The sequence below is a fragment of the Rosa rugosa genome, chromosome 5, assembly GCF_958449725.1.
Source record: "Rosa rugosa chromosome 5, drRosRugo1.1, whole genome shotgun sequence".
NCBI lineage: Eukaryota > Viridiplantae > Streptophyta > Magnoliopsida > Rosales > Rosaceae > Rosa > Rosa rugosa.
Genome location: NC_084824.1, coordinates 43,327,528 through 43,351,142, shown reverse-complemented (window position 1 = coordinate 43,351,142; position 23,615 = coordinate 43,327,528). Strand labels below are relative to the sequence as shown.

At 37.7% G+C, this 23,615-nt stretch overlaps 2 protein-coding genes across 9 annotated transcripts; both read right to left on the bottom strand.

The window, feature by feature from the left end:
• Positions 1-351: 351 nt before the first annotated feature.
• LOC133708682 (cleavage and polyadenylation specificity factor subunit 3-I-like) lies at positions 352-6,047 on the bottom strand. Of its 8 annotated transcripts, none has more exons than XM_062134164.1 (9): positions 5,872-6,046; positions 5,571-5,670; positions 5,319-5,421; positions 4,993-5,044; positions 4,745-4,910; positions 4,569-4,666; positions 2,952-2,997; positions 2,707-2,856; positions 352-2,115 (listed from the first exon to the last, which is right to left on the bottom strand). In XM_062134164.1, the coding sequence occupies exons 5-9, from the start codon at positions 4,892-4,894 to the stop codon at positions 481-483; spliced, it is 2,079 nt and encodes a 692-aa protein (XP_061990148.1). In that variant the 5' UTR covers positions 4,895-4,910; positions 4,993-5,044; positions 5,319-5,421; positions 5,571-5,670; positions 5,872-6,046; the 3' UTR covers positions 352-480. The 8 variants fall into 8 exon arrangements, with proteins under 8 accessions (XP_061990148.1, XP_061990150.1, XP_061990146.1 ...); XM_062134166.1 differs by having other exon boundaries at positions 4,993-5,024; XM_062134162.1 differs by having other exon boundaries at positions 4,993-5,421.
• A 14,467-nt stretch (positions 6,048-20,514) lies between these two features.
• LOC133709794 (uncharacterized) lies at positions 20,515-21,234 on the bottom strand. Its single transcript, XM_062135671.1, has one exon. The coding sequence runs from the start codon at positions 21,026-21,028 to the stop codon at positions 20,825-20,827; it is 204 nt and encodes a 67-aa protein (XP_061991655.1). The 5' UTR covers positions 21,029-21,234; the 3' UTR covers positions 20,515-20,824.
• Between the last annotated feature and the right edge of the window lie 2,381 nt (positions 21,235-23,615).

The window sequence follows — 23,615 nt, the reverse complement described above, 5'->3', positions numbered from 1 at the left end:
ATCTTTTGAATGTCCATTTCACTAGTACTTTCCGTGAATGTAATATAAATGCTGATGCCTTGGCAAAGAAAAGCATAGAAAAAGATCATCGTCTCATCACTTGAACCTCCCCCTATCTACGCTTCACAAGCTTTATCTTGCTCATATAAATGAAAAAGTTTCAAGAACTGAAAGATCTGGAAATGGCTGTAGTGGCTAGTTAGTTTATTTCTTTTCTTTGATATTTTGGCCTTATGGGCCTCCCTTGTAACCAAAAATGGAAAAAATATACGACATTGCAAACACGCATCAATGAACAAAATGAAAGGAAACAGTTTTAAAAAAATAAAAATAAAAATAAAAACAAAGAAATGAAGGAAACGGTCACTGCATTTGCCAAAAACTAGACACTAGAGTTACTAATGGAAATTCCTCTGTTGCTTACAACACTGAAAATTACTCATACAGAAACAAGGATATTGAAACCCTACACCAAAGCAGCTAAGATGAAGAAAGAGGAATTGGCTTCACCGCACTTTGGATTCGACGAAATGCTGTCTTTACTCTTTCCTTGAGGCCTTCATTTTCACTCTCAACGTCCCCACTCTGTTTATCAAGCTGTGCCACATTTCCATCAACACTGATCACCAACTTCCCATTTTCTCCAGGCTTCACATCCCCAAAGAGTGATACAAGAAGTGCACGAATGACCTTGTCCGTCTTCCTCCCATTCTCTTCCTCTGTTGTTATATCTTCCGATTCAATGACTACCTTGGGGACTTCCCTGTTGATATTCAAAATTAGAGCCACAATGGAGTCTGACACCATGTCACTTATAGGATCTGACATCCAATGCAGTGAAACATGTTTATCTGTATCCTGCCTCACAGTCACTCGATCATGCACTCGCAACATCGGCACTCCAGATTCCTCATCCACAGAAGATTCTACGCTCTCATACATTTGCCTCAGCCGATGTCTTATCACCATGAAGCCAGTAGTATACGGGATAGTAATACGTTGAGTGACATTTGTCGTGGACAGCTGCGAGAAAACATGAAGATCTTCAGAGGCCATTATCTGATAACTGAAGCCTTTTTTAACCACTAAACCGCTGACTGTTTCACCAACTTCCGGGGTTCTCTCGGCAAGCCTTCCAATAGCTTTAGCCATTTTCTGCGAGTTAAAATACATTTCAACAGACTGACAATTCTTTGGTGTGAGGATTTTTGTGTTGCGATCACGAAATTGAGTCATGAGCTTCTCTTTCAGCCTTCCCATCTCATGAGCTTCTCCATGAACAAGGATTATGTTAGGAGGCCTCAGCTCCTCCAAAAATGCACATGTCTGAACAGAATCTGCATGAGCAGCGAATGAAATGTAATGGATTGACATGTTGAGAGGAGCGGCAAGCCCATTCATAAGGGTAACCTCTTTCGGTTCATTCATGATTGTCTTAGCAAGTGTCCCCTCAATCACATAACCCGGAATCACACACGCATTTCTCTTATCAGAGCACCACTTATCAAATAGCTGCCTTGACAGCCCGCTTTGAAGAGTACCAGGGCTTGCCATCACCACCGAGGGGCCCACATCTTTGAAATTCTCAATGCTGTTTAATGGTGATATGTTGTTGAAGATGAAGGGATTTGACTTGGCATTGCGGATCCTATCATTCATTGAAAGGGTGTACGTCTCATAAACAGACAAACATTTTTTTGCCAGTGGGGAAGCATAATATATAGGAATATTATGAAGCTCGGGATGGTTTGACCAATACTCATCAAGAATCAGGAGAAGTTCTTGGGCACGGCCAAGTGCATATGCAGGAATTAAGACGCGACCCCCTCGAGAGATTGCTGTGTGTATAGCTTCAGTGAATCGCTTCTCTCGGACGTTTCGAGGTTGATGGTGCTGGACACCAAATGTGGACTCAATGATGCATATATCAGGGGAGAACTGTGGGATCTCAGCAGCATGGAGGTGTCGGTCTTCTTCACGTGAATAATCTCCAGTGTAGAGGACCCTAACACCGGCAATATCAACCATGAACATAGCAGCACCAAGGACATGGCCTGCAGTGTAGCACCAAAACCGAATGCCCTCAACTTCTACTGTTTGGTGGAAATCAATAACCTACAATTACCAAGCCCGTCAGACAAAAATCATGAGAAAATCATTCATGTCTTGTTTTACTTAAAAGGATCCAACAATAGATGTACCAGAAAATGGATACAGGCATCAGCATACAAATTAATATTGTACTTGCGGGGAAAAAGTGCATAACAATCTAAAGATGGCAGTGAGAATGAGATCCCATTGATGAAAAACATTAATTTGACCCAAAAAAAAAAAAAAAAAGACATATTAATTAACCAAACTACTGATATTTCTGAATGCCCTGCAGCAATGATCAATAAAGATCATGAACATCTAACTCAGATTCTTTATTTTTCTTTTTCTTTTTCTTTTTCAACAGCAGCATCTAACTCAGATTCTAAGACACTTCTACCTAGTGAACTTTGAGAATTTCATTGACAGAACATACAACCCATATGAAACTGACTAAACATTAAAAAAAATTATAATCCCAATGCTAATCTGTGATAGGTTATTCAGTTATTATTATTATTTTTTTTGAAAAGACAAAAAAGCATGGGTTAGGTTATTCAGTTGAGAACAATAACAGGCTGAAACAAAATACATTCATCATGGGAAACAACAAACCTCAATTTTATCCATAGAAGCATTTATGTCCTTCTCATCAAACAACATATCTTCAACTGAAACTTTGCTCACTTTCATATAATCTGCCAAAAGCAACCTATAGATAGCCTTTGTTGCATAAGTCATAAAGACTCGGCCCTTGAATGTGGTCTATCAAAGGTTATAGATATGTTAATTATCTGAAAGGAGGGAGGGAGAGAGAGAGAGTGAGTTTAATTTTCATTTAGAATGTATAAAGTATATACCTTCTCAAGGAAGTAAGGTACGGATGCAGCATGATCCAAGTGAAAACTGCAAGAAAAAAGTATGACCTAATATTAGTACATAGATGATAATGAAATGAGGTAGCAGAACTTTTGTTCGTACAAACTAACAGGAAAAACCCAGAGCATTCGGAACTTTTAAACAGGAGTTAGACAGCAAAAGGTGGAAGACAGACACATGCACATACATGTAGCAAGAAAAAGTATTGACATGTAAAAGGCACCAGCCGATCTAGAAAATACATTATGTTCATACATTCTTCACAATAGCCTGTAATTGCGATGCATGGGTTCTCACATGTGACAAAAAATCTCTGCGCAATTGCAGATGAGCATGGTAAAAGTACAACTGATCCTAAGAAGAGAGCCTCTTTTAATTTCCTTCATTCTCGTTCTAATTTTTTTTTTTCCTTTGTTTGGTGACTGGTCATCCACTCATCCTCGAGTCAACTTGGGATCTACCACTTACAAAAGGGAGACTTATGCCACTAGACCAAATGGGCGCGGACACCTTGATTATTGTTTGGGTGACTTTTGTTATGCTTTCTGCATTCTTGTTTTCAGTTTACTGTTGGATGAGAGTGGTACCTTTTTGGACTGCTACTCCATTAGCACTAACATAATTCCCCGAAAAGAAATAAAGCCAGAGACTTGAGCAAAAAAAGAAAATGAATTAAGGGAGATGGAAAACTCCTCCTCATCAGCAAATTTTGAGAAGAACTAATGAATGCCAAAGACGAAAAAATGGTAGGACCTTCACGAAGTTCTTAAGACATCTTAGTTATCCTCCTCTGGCGGCAAAACCTAAGAAACTCTTTAGCGGATCCAAGTGATAATTTTGTCCAGACATTCACGTGCTCAACACCTCCATGTGTTTGCTCATTCTTTGATGGATTAAGGGGATGTTGTTTGCTTAAACACTTGAAAGAGGTTTAGGCAGAGGCAAAAGCTGCTGATGGGCCGGGAAGGCTAAAAAGAGTTCAAAGAATTGCCTCCAAGAGGTTAAGCAAGGACAACTGAACAAGCAAAGCATGCTGGCATACTAGGTTCATCTTTTAGAAAAGGAACTCTACAAGATTAGATTTGATTCTCACCCTTATTTAACATATAAGATGAGGACTCAAATTTTATGAGCTAAACTATTAGGATGTTATAAGAACTATGCAATAACCTCCTTAGAGCACTTTAAAGACATAGCAAGCAAAAGATTAATGACCGGATACCTTAGTACCTAATATAACAATAATCAACCCAACAAGCACATGCCACAAAGTAGTTGAAAAACAAAGTAGAAAACTTATATGTTTAAAGAGCCATGAAAGAAGCTTTAGCTTTCCGATTTAATTCATCTACTCCAATAAAGGTTGAGAAAGAAGGGTGAATCAATTTTATACAAACAGGAGTAAATCATTGGGGTTAACTAGATAAAATAAAATAAAACTTCAGGACCCAACGTGTCATGTATGATACAACACAGGGTTGTTCTGTTTATGGGTGCACAAACAAGTGGTGTCTGAGAAGCAAGGACATAATAGTACTAGACAAGTAATACAATACAAGTCTTCAAGATACTAAGAAGTAGAGAAAATAGAAACATACTGGGTTATGAGAAGGACATCAATTGTGGAAGGATCAATCTCATCAAAGTAGGGCAAAGCAGCCATGCCCGAGAAAGCGGGATTGATTCCGCAATCAAACTATCAAAGCATATACAAGGTGAGTGAGTGAGGAGAAAATGAATGAATGATTGATTGAAGAACTGAAGAGAAACATACCAAGACATTTTTGCCTTTGTAGGACATGTACACGCAAGAGCGACCAACTTCGCTACCACCTCCTAATGGAGTCACAATCAGCTTATCTTCCTGTTTTGCTGCTGAAGACGACGATGCTTCACGCCTCTTTTGTCCCCCCATCGAAGCCATTTTGGTAAAACTGAATCTGAAAAGTAATCAGCTAAATGAAAACCCCAAGGCCACCATACACACACATGAGGAGGCTCAATTGAATTTCAGATTCTTACCTGTAGTCTTCTGCCAATCCCAGCCGTGAATTCTTGGAATGGGCAGAGCCGTCTTTATAAGATATTTAACAAATTCAATTTTTATAGAAATTACGTACAATCTACTATCATTCAAATTTAGTACTTCTGATCAAAATCAACAATCATCAAACCATTTCAATACAAAGCAATCCGTACATTAAGCTTTATATTGCATATCAGATACAAATTCATGTTATAAATTTTTCTGCATTCTGATAATATACAGCAGTATTCATACAACAAAATTCAGGGCACCTAGTTCATCGTAAAAAAAAAAAAGGAGTTCAGGGCACCTAGACATATACCAAAACTATCTTCTACTCGACAATACTCGAACAGTCAAACCAATTATCTGGAAGCTGGGATGTCCAGCCTCTTGATCTTATCAATCTTCTCCTTCGTAAATCACTACATTACACAAGAGTAATTATATTTAAATAACAAAACTCAATCTTCATGATCAAAATTACTAATTATTCCCCTTAAAACACGCAAATTAACTGCTTATATATAGTAAAAACACTACAACGGAATAAAGATCAAAGCAAGGTTCATACCTGCTAAGTAGGTGATTTTGTCTTTTCGATGCCGAAAAGACGACGGAATAAGTTGCTTAAGAACACCAACACTCCTATCAAGATTTCCAAGTCATCAAATCTGAGATGCAACAAAACTTTATATCAAAGAAGGAACACGACGAGGTGAGAGTAATGGGGACGCAAAACCTTGCTATTTAGGTTTCTACATCCAAAATAAGCAACGCCGATTCAAAATAAACCGAACAATTTGATCAGCAATTTACAGATTACAAGTAAAAAATACACAATTCTAGTAAGGTTATGTAGAAAGAGAAATAACCTAAAATCGGCAGCCGAACTGGGGTCAAAATTTTGGGGGGTTTTTGAGATACAGAAAAACTGAAAGTAGAAGATGAAAATCAATCCATAGTAGCGGCGGAGTGTAACCAAGAAAAGCAATAGTCAGAAGAGAGAAAAGAGAGGTGGAGAGCGGAGGAATTTACCCGTCACACCCACCGATTGGAAATAGAGACAAAGCAGTTTTTTCGTTTTTTTGTTTTTTTCAAATAGAGACAAAAGCAGTCTATCACGCTATCCATAACAGCTGGCTCATTTTAAGCGATTATATTCGTGTCGTGTTTGGAATGGCTAATTTTAAGCGATCATGATTATTCGTGCTTCTGTTCACGGTATGTTGCCCGGCCTGGTCCATGGCTCGAACTCTTGTTGTGTCAGGTCGTGCTCGGACCATCTCAAAATTAGGCAAGGGCTCTTGACTAAATGCCCAAATTTAGCCCAACAAGTGTCTACTTACTCCACTAAAAGATTTGTGTACTCAGTCACCCCACCTAAAGGTAAAAAGACAAGTTTGGCCTTCGAATAATTAAAGTCATTGCAGATTGCGCTGGAAACCTCACTGGAGGTCGCTGGACTCCAGTCACCGGTCACCGAAGGTTGCTAGAGGTCGTCGGAGATGTCGTTAGAGACTTCTAAACTCAACAAAAATTTTATTGGGGAGCAATAAAAGTTTATTGGGTATTATTGATGGGCAATAAAATCAGACGCCGGATTCTGGCCACCGATTGCCCGTTGCGGGACTCTGATCACTGGTCATCGGAGCTTGCCTAAGGTCCCTAAAGAAATCGTCAGAGATCTTATAGGTCACCGGAAACTTTTATTACCCCTATCGGAGCTTACGAAATAATTTTAAACTTTTATTGGATTTTATTGGGGAGCAATAAAAGTTTATTTGGTGTCACGCCCTGGACCCAGTGTCAATGAATTTTAAGCACCTAATGCCAAATCCAAGGTGTGAGTGTTACAAAGCAAAATGTAAATAAACTCTTCCTTCTAGACTAGTCCAACCCACTTCGGTTTATCAAAATCTAAGTACTTCTCTGCAAAAGGTATTAGAGATGGGTGGGTGAGCAAAACCACGCTCTCAGTGAGTATATCATGTAATATACCAGTAAAGCCATGTCATTTTACACACGCTAGAAAGTAATATATCGTATACACAACAATTCACATCAATTCATCACATTACATCATCCCTTCTTATTGATTATCCTTCAATTTAGTGTACCTCACGAGAACCCTGTTGATACCTAAATTTCCACAAGTTCAAATTTAACGAATGACAAGCAAAAGGGATGAGTCATCAACCTCATGACCTAATTAGGTGTGATGCCCCGGAAATTCGTATTTACTTTCCGAGGATTTTCTGGAATTTAATTAGTGGTTGTTGGAAGGTTTCGTGGCTCGTGGATGGAGCGGAAGTGTTTCGGATGAATTTGTATTCGAAAAGTATGACTTTAGGTTGACTTTTGATTCGTTGCGATTCTCCGAAAACTTCCTTCATGAAAGTTATAGAGCGCGTCGATACGAGTTCGTGGATATGCGGAACGCGAGAATCGGAGTTCGTATGAAGAAGTTATGGTCTTCTGAAAAACTTTCCATTTTGGTATAAAATGACAAAAATTCCGAAAATTGCAAAAAAGGCCAGGTTTCCATTTTAGGAAACCCAGCTCTGTTTTCTCTCTCCCCGAGCCCGAGTCGCCTCTCCATTTTCGCCGGCTTCGTTCTCCCTCCTCCGGCCACCATAGGATGCGATTCAAAGTGGGTTCTCTTCGCCTCAATCCCCTCTTGAGGTCTGTGGAAGAATTGGAGCATGAAACGAGCTGTGGAGGGCGGTGCAAGGCCGAGAAGTTTGGCGGCGGAGCTGCGTCGGACCCAGGTGTGAACTTCCGATTCCGGCCACCTTTGCCGGTGATTCTTGAGGGCTTTGAAGCCCATAGGACGTTGATGCTTCTCCCAAAGCGGCTTGGGACGATTTCACTTGTGGAGGACAAATCGAAGCTTTGAAATTCTAGGGTTTCAATCGGTCCGGTTTGTTCTAAGGTAAAATTCGATCGATTGGTTTATAATTGGACTTTGCTGTAGTTATGAAAGTTGAAATTGGAGTTGAGATGAAGAACTTTGGTGTTGGAAGTTTTGTCAAATTTCGAGTTTGGTTTGGCGGCGGTGCCGCCACTGTGGTGGTGTTTTCCGGCGGTTTCCAGCCACCTCAGGGATAGTTTCTGTTCCTGAGTTCGATCTACTCGTCGATACGAGCATTTCGATATATTGTTTGTAATTTTTGGAGATCGTATGAGCATGTTGTGATTTTTACTGTTTTGGACCGTTCGATGTTTGGATCCGTGAGGATTCGAGCTTCCGATTGACTTGTGATTTTGGCATATCGATCGTAGAAGTATTCCGGAGACATTGGGTGGTCTCAGATGTGGTTTCGCCTTGATTGGCGTCACCTTGGGAATTTTGGTTCGATTTAGGGTTTCGAACATTATTCCTTGTGATTCGTTAACTGAATCAGAGTTGTGTTTCCTTAGGTACTTTACGAAGTATTCTTTGGACGGCTATTGTGATTGGCTGCTTTGTTTTGTATTGAAGACGCAACGGGAGTTTCGAGGTGAGTAATCTCACAATGTTCATTTACGAACGGGCTTACTTTATCGTTTTGTTAGTTGTTTAGTTAACTGCAAACTAAAGTTGGTATTAGTAGGCATTCCTGAGCGAATGACTACGCGTATATATATTTACGCGAAATATATATATTCTTGTGGATGGTATTTGATGAATAATATGCATGATGATGCTTATATTATTGTTGAATGTGACTTTTCATGGAAACAATATTGTGGAAAAAGATGTTTTCTATTGTTGAAATGTATTGAGTTTGATGTTACATTTTTGAGTCAAGCGTGACTCATTTAAATGTATTGGTCTTTGTACTAAGGGTCACAGATGGTGAGCAGGGATAGGAAAGTCGAAATTAGATAATTGTAACGTTTTAGGTCAGGTGTGACTTACTTAACGTTTGACTTTGAGACCAGACGGTGTCTAAAGATCATATGTCACAGGTGGTGACAGGTTGCAGATGGCGACCTTGATGTTTGATTTCATGATCAGACGGGGTCTGAAATCATATGTCACAGATGGTGACTGGTCGCAGATGGTGACTAAGGCAGGAAATAGGTAATCACGTCCTTGGTAGGACGAGTGATTACGATTTCAATAGAGCTCTAGTCTGTCCGCCGTGCTTTGTTTCTTGATTGAAACGTGATTTGTTTATTGATTTAAACGTGATTTGTGTGAGTTTATCTCGTGATTCGTGTGGGTTTATCTCGTGATTCGTGTGGGTTTATCCCGTGATTTGTTTATTGATTTAAACGTCATTTGTGTGAGTTTATCTCGTGATTCGTGTGGGTTTATCCCGTGATTTGTTTATTGATTTAAACGTGATTTGTGTGAGTTTATCTCGTGATTCGTGTGGGTTTATCCCGTGCTTTGTTTATTGATTTAAACGTGATTTGTGTGAGTTGTTTCCTCGATCGAAACGTGCGGGCTTTTATCCCGTAGTTTTGTGCGAGTTGTTTTGAGTTACTCATACGGGCTTGCAAAAGCTTACCAGGTTTGTTGTGTGACAACCCGGTGCACCATTCCAACGGTGTAGGGGTTAATCCTGCATGGTAGGATAATCGGGGCTGAAGCTGAGGTAGCTTGTTGGCAGCAGAACTGGTAGGAAGCAAACTTGTCTGGATTTGCCATTGTTATGACTTCCGCTATGTAGTAAACTCTGAGGAGCTTCTACGTTTTACTTTGTTGTTGACAATTCAATTCGTAAGCTTATGTAATATATGACTCTGTAGGAGGGTCAATATTGACATAGTGGGTTGAGGGCATCAATATGTATATTGTATAAGGGAAAAAGTTTTCCAGGTATTTGGTATTAATGGCTGAACGTTCACGCATGTATAATTATGGGATTATATATCGATTTTTATTTGTGTTAAAAATCAGGGGCGTGACATTAGGCCTTCAAGCAAGCCCACTTCATGTCAAAAGGAGGCTCTCTATTTAGCAAGCGATACTTAGAAGCCCAAATTCTCAAACGATTAACATGCATTTTCCAAGAAGCCAACACGCTTATTTACCATGCGATACGCGTAGACCCAAGCTACATTCGGGGCTTATATGGAAGGATGTGGTGTGGAAGGTAACAGATCCCGTGAGGCCCACATTAAGATAAAGTTCGTCAATAATTTTGGACTTGGGAACCAAAATTCATGCTTGATGGACAAAAGTCTTAATATGGGCTAGTGTGGAGGAATGAAAAGCAAGCCCAGTGAAACCCAAAGCCCATTAAAGCCATTCTCTCAACCAAAGTCCATTTGGCCTTTTACCCAAAGCCCATTAGAGTAATCTTCTCCCCCAGTCTCGCCCGAACAAGAAGCACCGCCTATCAGAATCGCTGCTAGGATTGGTGTTCCACCATTTCTGGCAAGAGCTCAAAATCGACGAAAACCCTTCTAACACAATCTCATCTCAACATTTAATAATCTTAGTAGACTGTCATCACAAGTTTCAATACCAGAAATTGAGAAACTAAAATCTTCAAAAGATCACGACAGCACAAATTCTGGGATGATCACCGTCCTAAACCTGTGCCACTGCCCTTCAGTCTCCTAGCTTAAAGAAATTTCCATAGCTTTCACAATTTATCTTCCCGAAATTGAGAGTGGTCTCTAAAAACCCTCAGTCCTTGTCACCAACCTTCTTCTTCCACCTTTGCTATAAAAAGCTGGTCTGCTGCTGTTGGAAACCAAGCCAGAACGACCCAGAAACTTCAAGTAAGAGATCAAGCTTCATCTCTAAAAAACCTCGCCATCAATACCCAAATAGCCTTATCCCGTAACCCAAAACCATGCCACTGCTGGAATTTCCTCCTCACTAAACTCACAGGCATCTAGCTCCCACACCATATCCACCTATAAGCTCTGTTCTCGTGAAATTAACTTCAATCGATGTTGTTATCATCTAATCCAATCACTGCTGTTATCATCTAAGCTCCATTTTCTGAAATCAATTCTCATCGCTGCTGTTACCATCCCGCTAGTCACAAGGAAGTTGTTCTTAGGTCCAACCTTTGATCAATTTCGGGCCTAGTCTCGCTTAATCAAGAGGGCCCTGCTGCAAAAGATCCAAAACACAAAATCGCCTTCAGAAACCCTAATGCCTTTCTCTAGCCCTATACCACCGTGTCACACATCCTTACATCGGCATAATCCATCAAGAAGTTCTCATGTTCCATGACTTGTAAAACAATGGATCCACCACATAATATATAGAGAGAATTTTAAGAACAGTACATGAACTTAAGGCCACTCCGAATTTTGGTGGCCAACGTTTATATAACCCAAAATAAGTACATGAACTTTTAATCCCGACCCAGTTTTCATACATGCCGTCACTAACACCGTTAACATCTATGCCACGTGGCATATTAATAAGGCATAGGTGTTAACGGTGTTAGTGACGGTATGTATGAAAACTGGGTCGGGATTAAAAGTTCATGTACTTATTTTGGGTTATATAAACATTGGCCACCAAAATTCGGAGTGATCTTAAGTTCATGTACTGTTCTTAAAAATTTCCCTAATATATATAAATTCCACATATTTCGCAAATAGACATGCTTCACTTAAAAATAGAGAGATATTTCGTACATAGATAAAATCATGCTTTTCCACCATTTTTATAGCAAATAAGAATATTTGAAACATATTACACAACCCACTCACCTCGACAATCCGAATCGCCTCCTAGAATACCGATCGTAAAACGAGCCTCCTAGAACGAGCCTTCTAGAAATCACCGTTGGATCTAACTCAAACCTCTAACGATAGAAAGAGGGAATCAAGACGAATCCGCAACCTTTCGTGGACCTTGAATCAGAGTTACGAATCAAAAATTATGATCCGTCGAAGTTTTAGAGGGAGAAAACTAGAGAAAGAAAATGTAGAGAGAGAAAGTCTTAGAAATTGGTACGGAATATAATGGGGATTCAAATTTGCTCACCACATTACTAAAGGTGGTGATATCACCACCCTATTAAAACTTGTCACGTTGTATAAATTTTAATCATGGTTAACTATAATGAAAAACTCATTAATTAATTATTTTATTTTATTTTTAATAAAATATAAAAGCCTCTCCTTCAGTCCTACAATTCTCTCTCTGTTTCTTCTTAATTGTCATCACGCTCTCTCACCCACCATCACCCACCATAGCTACACGACCCCAGGTCCTCAACCCCCTCTCCGGCTCCAGAGACAACGAGAGGCTAGCATTTTTTTTTTGCTTTGGTGAGGCTGAGAGCAAGTGCACCCGTAGTCAAGAAAAGGCAAAGTCGAGAAGTCAAGAATTCGACCAGTCAAGTTACTATTCACTGCCACTGGACATAGGTTTGCATCCGTTTTTTTTCTTGACCAGTCAAGACTGTTCACTTTTGACTGTTCATCTACTTTTACTGTTTATATTCCACTGTTCATCAAATATTTTACTTTTAATTTTAGTATTCATTTTTTTACTGTTTATTAATTTGGAGCGATCTGGGCCATTCAAATCCTCACCTTTTAATCTTAGCCCTCGGATTAAACTGAGTTTTGGGTATAAATATCCCTCCGCACAGTTCAACGACCAAGATCGTTCCAGAAGCATCGAGCTCCCTCGACCCGAGAGAGAGAACTGGCGACCCGTATGGAAGACCCGACCAAAACTTTCTATTCCGGCCATATCACGGCGGCGGACCACTGGCATTCGCTTCTTCTTGACGACGCCGGCGCACCTCTGGCCACGGATCGTCCATGCACGGACCGTGGAGAGAGATTCGAGCTCGGAAGCTTGAAGCTTTTCCGGCAATTTCTGACTTTTCCTGCGACTCCGGCCATCGTTTGGGTCACCTAAGGTATGAAACACAATCCTCTCGTCGAGCTCTAATCTGGGTATACTTACTTGTTGGAATTGATCGACTTTTAATGCTTTTCGATTATGGGTACCGTCGGCTTTGTCGGAGTTACCTTGCACTGCGGTGATTCTGGAATGTCTGGGCTTGTTTTGATGTTGGTTCTCGTCCTAGAATCAAGAAGTGATGATCTCGGAGCAAATCAGACCGAATCCGATCATCGTCCTTCGTCGAGTCTCTCTCTCTCTCTCCACACAACACGCTGACGTCAGCCACGACAGGTTTCTGCTGAGCTGGCAGCCGGCGAGCCTGGGCAAGAAAAAAGTCACGGCCTTGCCTTTTTTCTTGGCCTCGGTCATGAAAAGGCAAACCTTGGCCGGTGGAAGCAAAATTTTCCTTCTGCCCGGTCACCACATCATCATTCTCCCCTTTTGCCCGGGCAAAGCAAGACCGGTGCACTTGCTCTGAGAGACCTCTCTTTTTGGACGTCGTTGGCGGTGTCAAGGTCGGACCTTTGCTCCCTCCCTTCATCTCTCTTCCCTTTTTTGTGTCATCGATCTTCATTATGAGAAGGAAATCCAAATTTGCAAGATATGGATACATCAGAGACTAATGGTTTATCAAAGAAACAAACTAAGTTTTTGAGCAAGATTTAAAACTCGCTAGCACAAATTATCAATATATTGGACTCAATTTTGAACACAATGTATCTGAGTCGATGTCATTCACCGAATCACCGTAGCAGTTTTTTCTTTTTGTTTTTGTTTTTCAGAAACAGACCACTGATCGATCAAATTCAGACCCATCTGTGGTCTTTCCTTCTTGGTTTTCAACATGTTAGACAACCCAAGATTCAAAATTAAAATTGGATGTTGGATTTGAAAGAAATTCATATAAACACAGTTTCTGGTCATAACGAGATGAAGAGGAACATGGGAGAGAGACAAAAGATGGAGAGAGAGAGAGAGAGAGACGAATGGGAGGAGAGATAAGAGTTTTTTAATATTTTATTTTTGTGAGAAAATAGTATAAATTGTATCAGATAATGAAAAATTAGAAGGATTAACCATGGTTATAGTTTTGGACAGATGTTATGATTTAGTAGTGCGGTGGTATCACCACCTATTCATTTGTGGTGAGCAAATTCAAATCTTAGGCGGAGTTCCTATTTATAGGCTTGCCATGTGTCAACACATAAAACTTCCACCCAAGGTGCTTGAAACACTTGTCAACTATAGAACAATGTTCATGTCTATTTTTGACAAGTGGCAGATCACTAGCCTTTTAAAATAACAACAACGAGGCTGCTACTCCGTGGTCACCAAGTCATGCTTTCGACCAATAATGAGGCGTCACGTTGCCACCTAATTTGCTTTGCACCCAAACTTCAAAAATTCCTTAAAATAACTCAGGAATCGGAAAAATTCACCAAAAAATGCTGCAAACTCATGGCTACCTCTACTTTCCACTTCCAAGCTCAAAAATAAAATTCAACTAACTTTAAAATTCAGGATCTCACATTTGGTTTTATTATGGGACAATAAAACTTCACACCTATCAGGTGGGTTAAGTTGGGATAATATCGGTACAATCGTGGGTCACAGGCCACGTTTGTCGCCGTTCATAGTATCAAAGTGGGTCTCTATCCAATCACATCTCCAATTGTCATGGACCCAATTTGGGTTCATTAAATTGGCCATCGAAAATATTCCAATTGATTTGTTAATTGACCAAGTCCCTGATATGGGGCTTGTGTCCCAATTTCCAATGTCGGTGTTAGATTTGTTAATTGATTTTTCAAATATCCAATACAGGACTTGTGCCCAAATTTCCAACGTGAGAGGTGTGTCAGAGAAGAAAGATCTCACATTAGAAAAGTGACAAAAGATAATATAACTTATAAGTGGGTGGCTTACAGCCAATTGTACCTAATTATTTTGTGATTAAAACTCAACACCTATTAGGTGGTTAAGTTGGGACAGTATCAGTCATAGCGCGTTTGCGCTTTTCTTACCTCAAACCGCACCTTAATCGGCGGCGCCTGTTAAAACAGTGATGAGTGACAAAACCAATAGAAGTTAAAGTCCCCTTCCGTTTTCCTTTAGGCAAACCCAATTACCTTAATGGCTTAATATAATGTTCTTCATAGACATACATACTCCTATGAAAACAATGGATACGACTCTGCCTCTATAATGCCATGGTGAAAAGATTTCTTTCAACGCAAGAAATCTATATGCCGGTTGCCAATGCATGTAACATGTAAATGACTTTGATTTGCCAACTGAAACAAAAATGGTACTGTATATTTTCAAAACAATTAAACAAGTATATATATATATATATATATATTTTTTGGTCGAATAAACAAATATATATAAATTGATATCATTGTTATGTGTAATGGACAAGTCCAGCTAGGTATATCCACAACGGGTGTCTGATCGATGGTCAGAATTTGACAATATATATAGAATAATTCCATTTAGCTGGAAAAAATTCTTCCGTGCCTAAACAGATAAGATATATTATTTAAAAAAAAAAAAAACAGATAATATATATAAACGAAGTTTTCTTCGATCAAATCACATAATTGAAAGGATAGCCTCAAATTCTTGGCCTTACTGATTATGATTATATCCCACAGCTACACTCCACAGATGATCCACCTAATTGATAACTAATATATATATATCATATATGAGGATATATTGGAACTCATCTTTCATAGATCTGTTTGATTAATAATAGTTGACACGCACACACTTGAATTATGTAGTCTGCATTTTTCATATTGATATCGTCAGATTTTTTTCTTCTAACAAAACAACCCTCAAATTGGCAAGTTTTTAATGTATTGATGCAACACGTACTTGGTAGAGAGTTCTACATTTTGTGTTATTAAAGGACAATGGAGCCAATACCCTAAAAATCAAAGTTATAAGAAAATCATGTCTAATACAATCTAAGATCCAAAAAGACTTCTCACCAAATGATCAAACACTCCTCACGAACACTAAAATGAGTAATTATATGCACTATTAAATTATACTCGTGTCGCTAATAAATGACTTTCAAGACTAGAAGCCATAACATTAAAGTGCAAATCTCAGCAACAAGAACACAGTGAAGCATTTAAATTTGATGAATGGGGAGTGCAAGATTTCATTTGGTTTAAATTATGTACTTCACTTTGGCCTTTAACGAACAAGTTGGATATTTTTTTTTTATAATTAGCAAATATACTATAATTAAGATCACGTGTAATGCTAATGACAAGTTTTATATGCTAAATGGTTCAGCAATTTTGAACAGCGCTTTTTTGGTATAATAAAACAAACCTAAAAAGGGCTTCTGAGTATGTGAAAATTCGAAAGCGTACGTGTACGAACTACGAAGTAATCTCGTGAATCATGAAAGAAAAGCTTCTGGAATCTATAATATTTTGATCCTATGGAAAACAAGACAATAAGAATCCCTTTGTTTTATTAATTATGTAAAAGCTTTATTTTCAGCAAAATCAAATTACTAACAAAGTCAATTCTGAACAACTATACCGCAAAGCTTCACAGTTCACACGCTTTGTTTTTTTTTTTTTTTTTTTTTCAATAAAAAAGTTGGGCTCAATATGTCATTTGCTCTTTTTGAATATTTGTTTTAACAATCTTGCTCTTTCTGACTTGTGTTTACCTCTTTTCTCATTTATATGAACATAAAACTATAGAATACACTTTTCTCATTTATATGAACATAAGTATTCTACATTGAAGGAAATGGAGTTGGATAAGTAATGTTTTTTTTATTCTTCAAGTGATGTTCACTTGATCATCAGGTGATTAATAATTGTGTGGTGTGCTTTGATTTCAATCCTTAATATTATATTCATAAATTAGTTATCACAAAATATATCGTCAAATGAGCATGCTTAAAAAAAACAGCCTCATTTTATACTATCTTACGTGATGAATAAAGCAGTTGAATGTTTACTCAAACCGTGAAACCAAATGAAGAAAGTTATGATCTAGTTGCATGTAGCCCAAGATTGCTGCTTAAATTCTAGCAATGGTAACCGATTATAGATTACCCAAGAAGAGAAAAAGAGCCCCCTTGCTTTTTTGCTTTTGTTGAGGTTTCTCTCCATATCTTATAAATTATTAGGAGCATGTTGTATTCCACAACTTTCCTATGGCAGCCATTGACCCAGTGTGTCCAGGTCTACAGCACGTGCCCATAATTCAATTAGAAGTGTTGACTTACCAATTAAGTTAGAAGAGACTTCTACTAACTGATATTGCCAATTGGTAATTAGCACGTGCCCATAAACAGAAACTGATATTGCCCATAATTCAAGGAGAAGTGTTGACCCAGTGACCAGTGTGAGATACATCCAGGTCTACAGCACGTGCACATAAACAGAAACTGATATTGCCAATTGGTAATTAGCTAGGATTATATTTCTTCAGGTTATCAAAGCGTTAGTCTATATGTGAACTCGAACGGTCCTAAGTGCTTCAACTCATTATAAGTTATCCACTTATTTGACTTGAGTCTTGCCACACATGATATCACATGTGAGAAAGGTTTTAAATTTCTCCGAAACTGCCGAAATTTCCGTAATTTTGAAGTACCGAAACGAAATTCATATGCTATATCATTTCCGTAAGAAGTTTCTCGAAATTTTCCGAAATTTTCCGTACATTTCCACGAAATTCTTAATTTCCGAAATATCTACACACACAATATATATTTAAAAATTCACACCGAAATTTTGTCCGAAATTTCTCTAAAATTTCTGTTAAATTTTTTTGTCACCTACAATAAATTTTTACTTCACACTTTTATAGAGAAAATATGAAATTTTGATTTTTTTTTTTTTTTTTTTTTGCAATCAAGTTGAATGCTCCAACCATAACATGATTTCATTTTTGCTTCGTCTCAAATATTGTATGCTTTCATACACTGTAACATCATATTAGGTAATTCCACAATATCCGATGTATGGATTGCATGTGGAAAGGGAACAACACATACACATACAATAACCATGTGATGAAGTACGGAAATCATTTCCAAAATTCATGTACTTGGGAGCAGTATTGTATGATACTAAATGAAAGCAGTTCAACCAGCTAGATCGAACCACATCGTAGTAGCTTTTATATTCTTTTTGTTGTACTCATTCATTTTCATTCACGAGGTTTTGGTTTTACGTGCCCCGCCCCACCCCCTTGTAATTTTCTAATTATTAAAAAAAGTAAATCATATTTACATTATCAATATACAACACATTATCAATACACAATTACACATAGACAAAAACACTAGTTTAGCAATCTCGTCCATATAAAATATCATAATTCTATTATAAATGTATAATTTTAGAGATGTTACATTGTAAATAGGTTTATTATAGGTTAGTTTAGTCTATGTAAAAGTTTAATTCAAAAATATCATTTTATAAATGCAATTAATTTGATTTCTTTATTTTTAACCGAAATTTCCACCGAAATCGAAACTTTCTCCGAAATTTCCTTAAATTTGAAGTACCGAAACCGAAATTTGAAACCTTGCATGTGAGACAATTGAGTGTATGTTATATATTTTTTAACTCTGTATATACTTATTAGAGACTGATGACTTCATCTATTGTTAATTGATTTCGTGTTAAGTGAGTACTCAAATTTTTTTTAAGAGGAATAATGAAAATTTGATCAATATGGGAGAGACCACTAAGAAAAATTCACAAATGATATAAAGAGAAAAAAAAGCATTCTAGATGTTTTTCATTTATTTATGACTTCCCCACTGCTTAGACAAGGCCAGCCTTGAGGGCTGTTGCCTGAGGCAGCTGCCTCAGGCCACCGCTCTCCCGCAGGCCTCCGCCAATTTTTTTTTTTTTAAGTTTACATATATACGTTGTATAATTATATATTGTTCTTTCCCCCATAATCTGTTGTGTGGACGTGCTAGTGCAACAGTAACATAGTTTTGTTGCTGTTTGCAGCACCAAAGTTCGAAACAGAGTGGCCCCCCTCTTTTTGTCTTCTTTTTTCTTTCTTAATTAGTTTATGTGTAATTAAACGTTTTTTTTTTTCCCTTCTTTTTCTAGCTTCTATGGAAAGAATATTTTGGAATGGAATACTAATGTATTTGCCCTTTGTTTTTCATTGGTTTCTTTTGTAATTAAATATATTTTGTTCTTTTTTATTTTTTTGAACTTCTAAGAGAAAAATTATTTTGGAATTGAACACCTTATTTTTTTTAATTACTATTAATGTAGGAGTTTAATATATATATATATATATATATATATATATTTTGTTCAATTTTATGATTGTTTTATGTGAGGTCATATTTTAATTATTTGGTTCAGATCTCCAAAATGTCAGGACTGGCCTGTGCTTAGATTATAACTTTTCACATTATCTTGAGGTCCTACGCACTGTGATTAGTGTTGGCCTCACTGAAAGTGAAACACGATGCAATTTGCTGCCTCCACGTGAATGAAAATTTGCTGTCAGGGTGAAGATCGATTGTTTCTGTATTTCGGCAAATATGAATAAAGAAGAAAGTGATTTCATCCACTTATGCAAATAAACGACAAGGTTGTACATTTTACCACTTCTCAACGCATTGATTTGGAACCACCTCACCTCTCTGGCTCTCTGCCTCTGTTTGCATGCGTATAAATTATCTGAGCCCCCAGCTCTGAGAGAGAATCAGTTTGTGACGATTTACCAACTTTGGAGGGATGTGATCCCGATTCAGAATTTTCAGAACTTCTGAAAATAATAATGGAGATTGAGCGAGAGTAAATTACACAAGTTGGTTAAAGAAGTCTTTAGAAAAAGGAAAGAACTAATCAGTGGAAATCACTAGGGTAGTTAAAAAAAAAATTCTTTCTCTCAATCTACCTATATATGGATTCAAACCAAAGCTTTGATTTAGAACAATTTAATTATATTAATCAAAGTTGAAAGTTAAGGAGGACCTCATGTATGTTACTGCTGCAATGCTGCATCAATAATGGGATGAGAAATTGGCCAGAACATTTTAATTTACTATTTTCCCCTATTGGCAAGGATACATTTTGATTTGATCATTTGAAAAAGATTTCTTGGTAGTTGGTACACGAACTCATTAAACAATGGTCGGCAAGCTCTAAAGTCGTGTATTTGGTTATGCTTGTATTTTCAGCTACACGGATTCTCAATAGCCAATAAACAAACTAGGAAGCGTAAATAAGTTACTGATTTCTACTGGAGCTTTGAAACACTCCCCAATCTTTCTCCATTTTGTTTCTCATAGAAGAATAAAAAAGCTTCAGTTTTGACCCAGAGACTTGTAGGTAAGAAATTCAGAAGTCTAGAGATTTCCATGATGAAATATTTTCTGCAAAAAAAAGAAGAAGAAGGTGGTGGCAAATGACCCCCGTGTCCTTTCCTTTTGAATGAAGTGGGGACTTGCGATTCCCCTTCAGAACATCTGTCACTAGTTACATCCAATGCAATAAGAAAATTAAACTTCCAGAAATAGTTAGAAACTGGGGAGCAAATAGTCTTCTTGACTCTAAACCAAATATCTAAAACTGATTTTCCATAATAATAATAAAAGGATTAAGAAGGAAAATGAATAAATAAAGTACTAATCATCACCTCTAAACAGGATTTAGAAAAAGGGTAAGGAGAAAAAGAACAAGCTTTCACCTAATAATCATCATAATATTCAGTACAAAGACCCAAATTGAACATTGCTACTAACCAGTCAATCTCAAAGGCATTCAAATCAAGAACCCATTTCCCCACATCTAACAATCCTTTTGTACAAAACCCAAATCTCCTAGCTAGATTTCCTGAATCTCATTGTACCCAAAACCAGAATCACATCAGAAACACACACACAAACAGAGGGAGAGAGATTAATCACAAACAGAGAGAAGAGCCTAAATTTTTCTGGGTCTTAATTTGAGCTGGATGCTTATTGGTTTGAGCTAGTAGTACAAGACCAAGCGCCTGGAGCAGAGAGAACAGAAGTACTTCCTCTTGATCTTGAAACACATGGGGAGAAAGCAAAACTTCCACTGAGACTCAACATCCACAGCTTCTACTTTGCCTCCACAGTGAGGACAGGACCCAGGAGCTTGTTGCCTTCCCAATTCCTTCTCTTCCTCATCACACACATAAACCAACCACATTTTTCTCCTGCCTGCAAAACAAGAATGAACAATCAATTCCCCTTTCCTCTCTTTGGTGGTTTTGTTTCTCTGCAATTTGCTCAGCTGGGTGTTATGGGGGATGGGGGAGTCTTGTTTGATCTGAGATTATAAAAGAAAGCTCTGCTATGTTGGGTTGGGGTTGGACAGTGAAATGGGATTGTGAACTGGAATGTGAAACTGAGGCCATCTTCAAGTCCTGTCAGAATACTTATGGACAGGGGGGAGAGAGAAAGTCGGTTTGGTGAGGGAGAGAATATTCCTTTTACTGAAATTAATTTGTAGGATTTACCTTTTTACCAATTACCATGGGATCATTATTTTTTTTTTTTAAAGATTTTATGATCTTTTTTAACATCTGCAAACTAACGCGTCACCAAAATGTGAGGACTCATATATTTACTTTAACAAAAAGGAATACTCAAAAAGTCATTTGAAAGCTATGCATAAAAATAACGTCATATTATCATGAGGTCACATTATCCAACAATTGGTAGTCATGTTTCATGTTTGGCAAGGTCTTTAAATCATTAAGCGTTACATCTAGTTGTTATCGCAAAATCTTTTTGCTCCATTATCATATCTTATGCTATTAGGGATTACTTATGCTACCATTAGAGTCTCTCATACGCTTCTCATCTTCCAACCGCTGCCTCTAAAGACTTTGACACATTGCTAAGCCAGTGTCACAGAGATTAGCCTGCTTTTTGACCATCGCTTGTATGATGATATTTCGATCTGCATTTATGTGATACCGTAGTCGCTTCTACGATCCAGATACAAAGTTTGATGATCGATCTTTGCAGGTTTCTCAAATTAAAATCTCTCCTACATGGTTGATGGTCGTGGGACCTCGAAGTTTCTGTTTTACTAGTTACGTAGGAAATACCTAAAAGGATGCGAAATACAAGTAAACTTTTCTTCATTTATTTTCCAATGGTCAGATTTGGTTTGTTTCTCCATTGCTCACGGTTGTTTCATTTTATCTACCCATTCTAAGTTAAAAGCCTCCTTCGCTTTCTTTTGCAGTGTTGTACAGATTGCTTTCTCACCTGTCACTGTTGGATGTGCGCGGGTGACCACACCCACCGGTCTCAATTTGTTTTCCCTTTTTGGTGAGTTTGGATTAAAGACACAATTACCCGATTTAAGTCCATGTCCCATTCCCAATTCGCATCTTGTTTTCTTCAACACATGGATTAAGACAAAATCCATGTTTTTTAATTAAATCAAACCAACACAATTAAAATATTTACGAGGAGCAGATGGACTCGTCCTCAGTTACCAATGTAATTTATGATATAAATGAAAAGGTTTGATAGTGGCTTCTTCATGTACACAATGTATAACACGTTATGTTAACTAATATACTCAATATACTACGTTTTTTTAAAGATTGAGTTAGACACACTCACATTAGAGATAACTAGTCTGTCATTTTCTGTTTGTTTCTAGAATACCAATTTATTAACCTACTATAATTATAATCATATTTACACGCTCAAAGTACATAGATTTATTTTCGTTGTCCCATAAACAAATGTATTACCCATTGATTACCAAGTTTATTGTTCCATAATAAATAAATTTATTATCTCACAATAAAATCTAGATTTTCGATATTGATTCGTTTCTAATTTTCTACTTCGATTACTTAGCTATTACGTGTAGGAAAATTTCTTACATATAGAAGGATAAAAAAAATTTATTGAGGAATAATAAAACTGCACTTTAAAATTTCTTTGTTGTTTATACACTAGCTATCCTAATAAAAATAGAAAAGAAAACGAGTACTTACCACTCACTATATCTGGATTCGAATTGAGACTTAGGATAAGAAAGAACAAGAAATATCCACCTAGGATCATTATCCATAATTATTTTATTTTTGTTGGACAAATTAAAGATCATTATCCATAATTAAGAAAAGATGAAGAAAAGCCACATTTTTGTGGAACAAGGGAAACGCCCCCACTCTCTCTCCAAGGTAATCCATGACGTCAGAACCTGGATCTGTTGGAGCCCTTATTAAAGGGTGGGCCCCCAGCTGACGTCGACAGCCCAGATTCACGTTTTGGCAGCGCCTGTAGCCCAGTCATCGACAAAAAAGGCCCAATTGTAAATTTAATTGAAGCCGCGTCGGCGCGTGGAATGTGGACGCAGACCCGCCGACTTAGCACACAGGAACAGGAACAGAAACAGAAACGGGAAGAAACGCATATTCGGAAGGTGGGCGTGAGCGTTTGCGCATGCATGCATCTCCTCTTTGGTTTTCTTTGCCAAGAGATAAGCCATTGTTGAAATTCACCGCGTCGGTTCGATTGGTATTACCTAGCAAATTGGTTCAATATAAAATTATAAATGAATACCGGCTTCATATAATGATAGACTAGTTTAACGTGATTGGGAACTAGTTTACGATTTTAGAAAGCTGGTCTACTGATATAGAGAGTTGGTCTACAATTGATGTACCGATACGTTAATATATATCATAAAATTATTCAAATAGTACAAGTATGAAAAAATTTCTTGTACATTAATAATGTGTACGTCAATAGTACACTCTAAA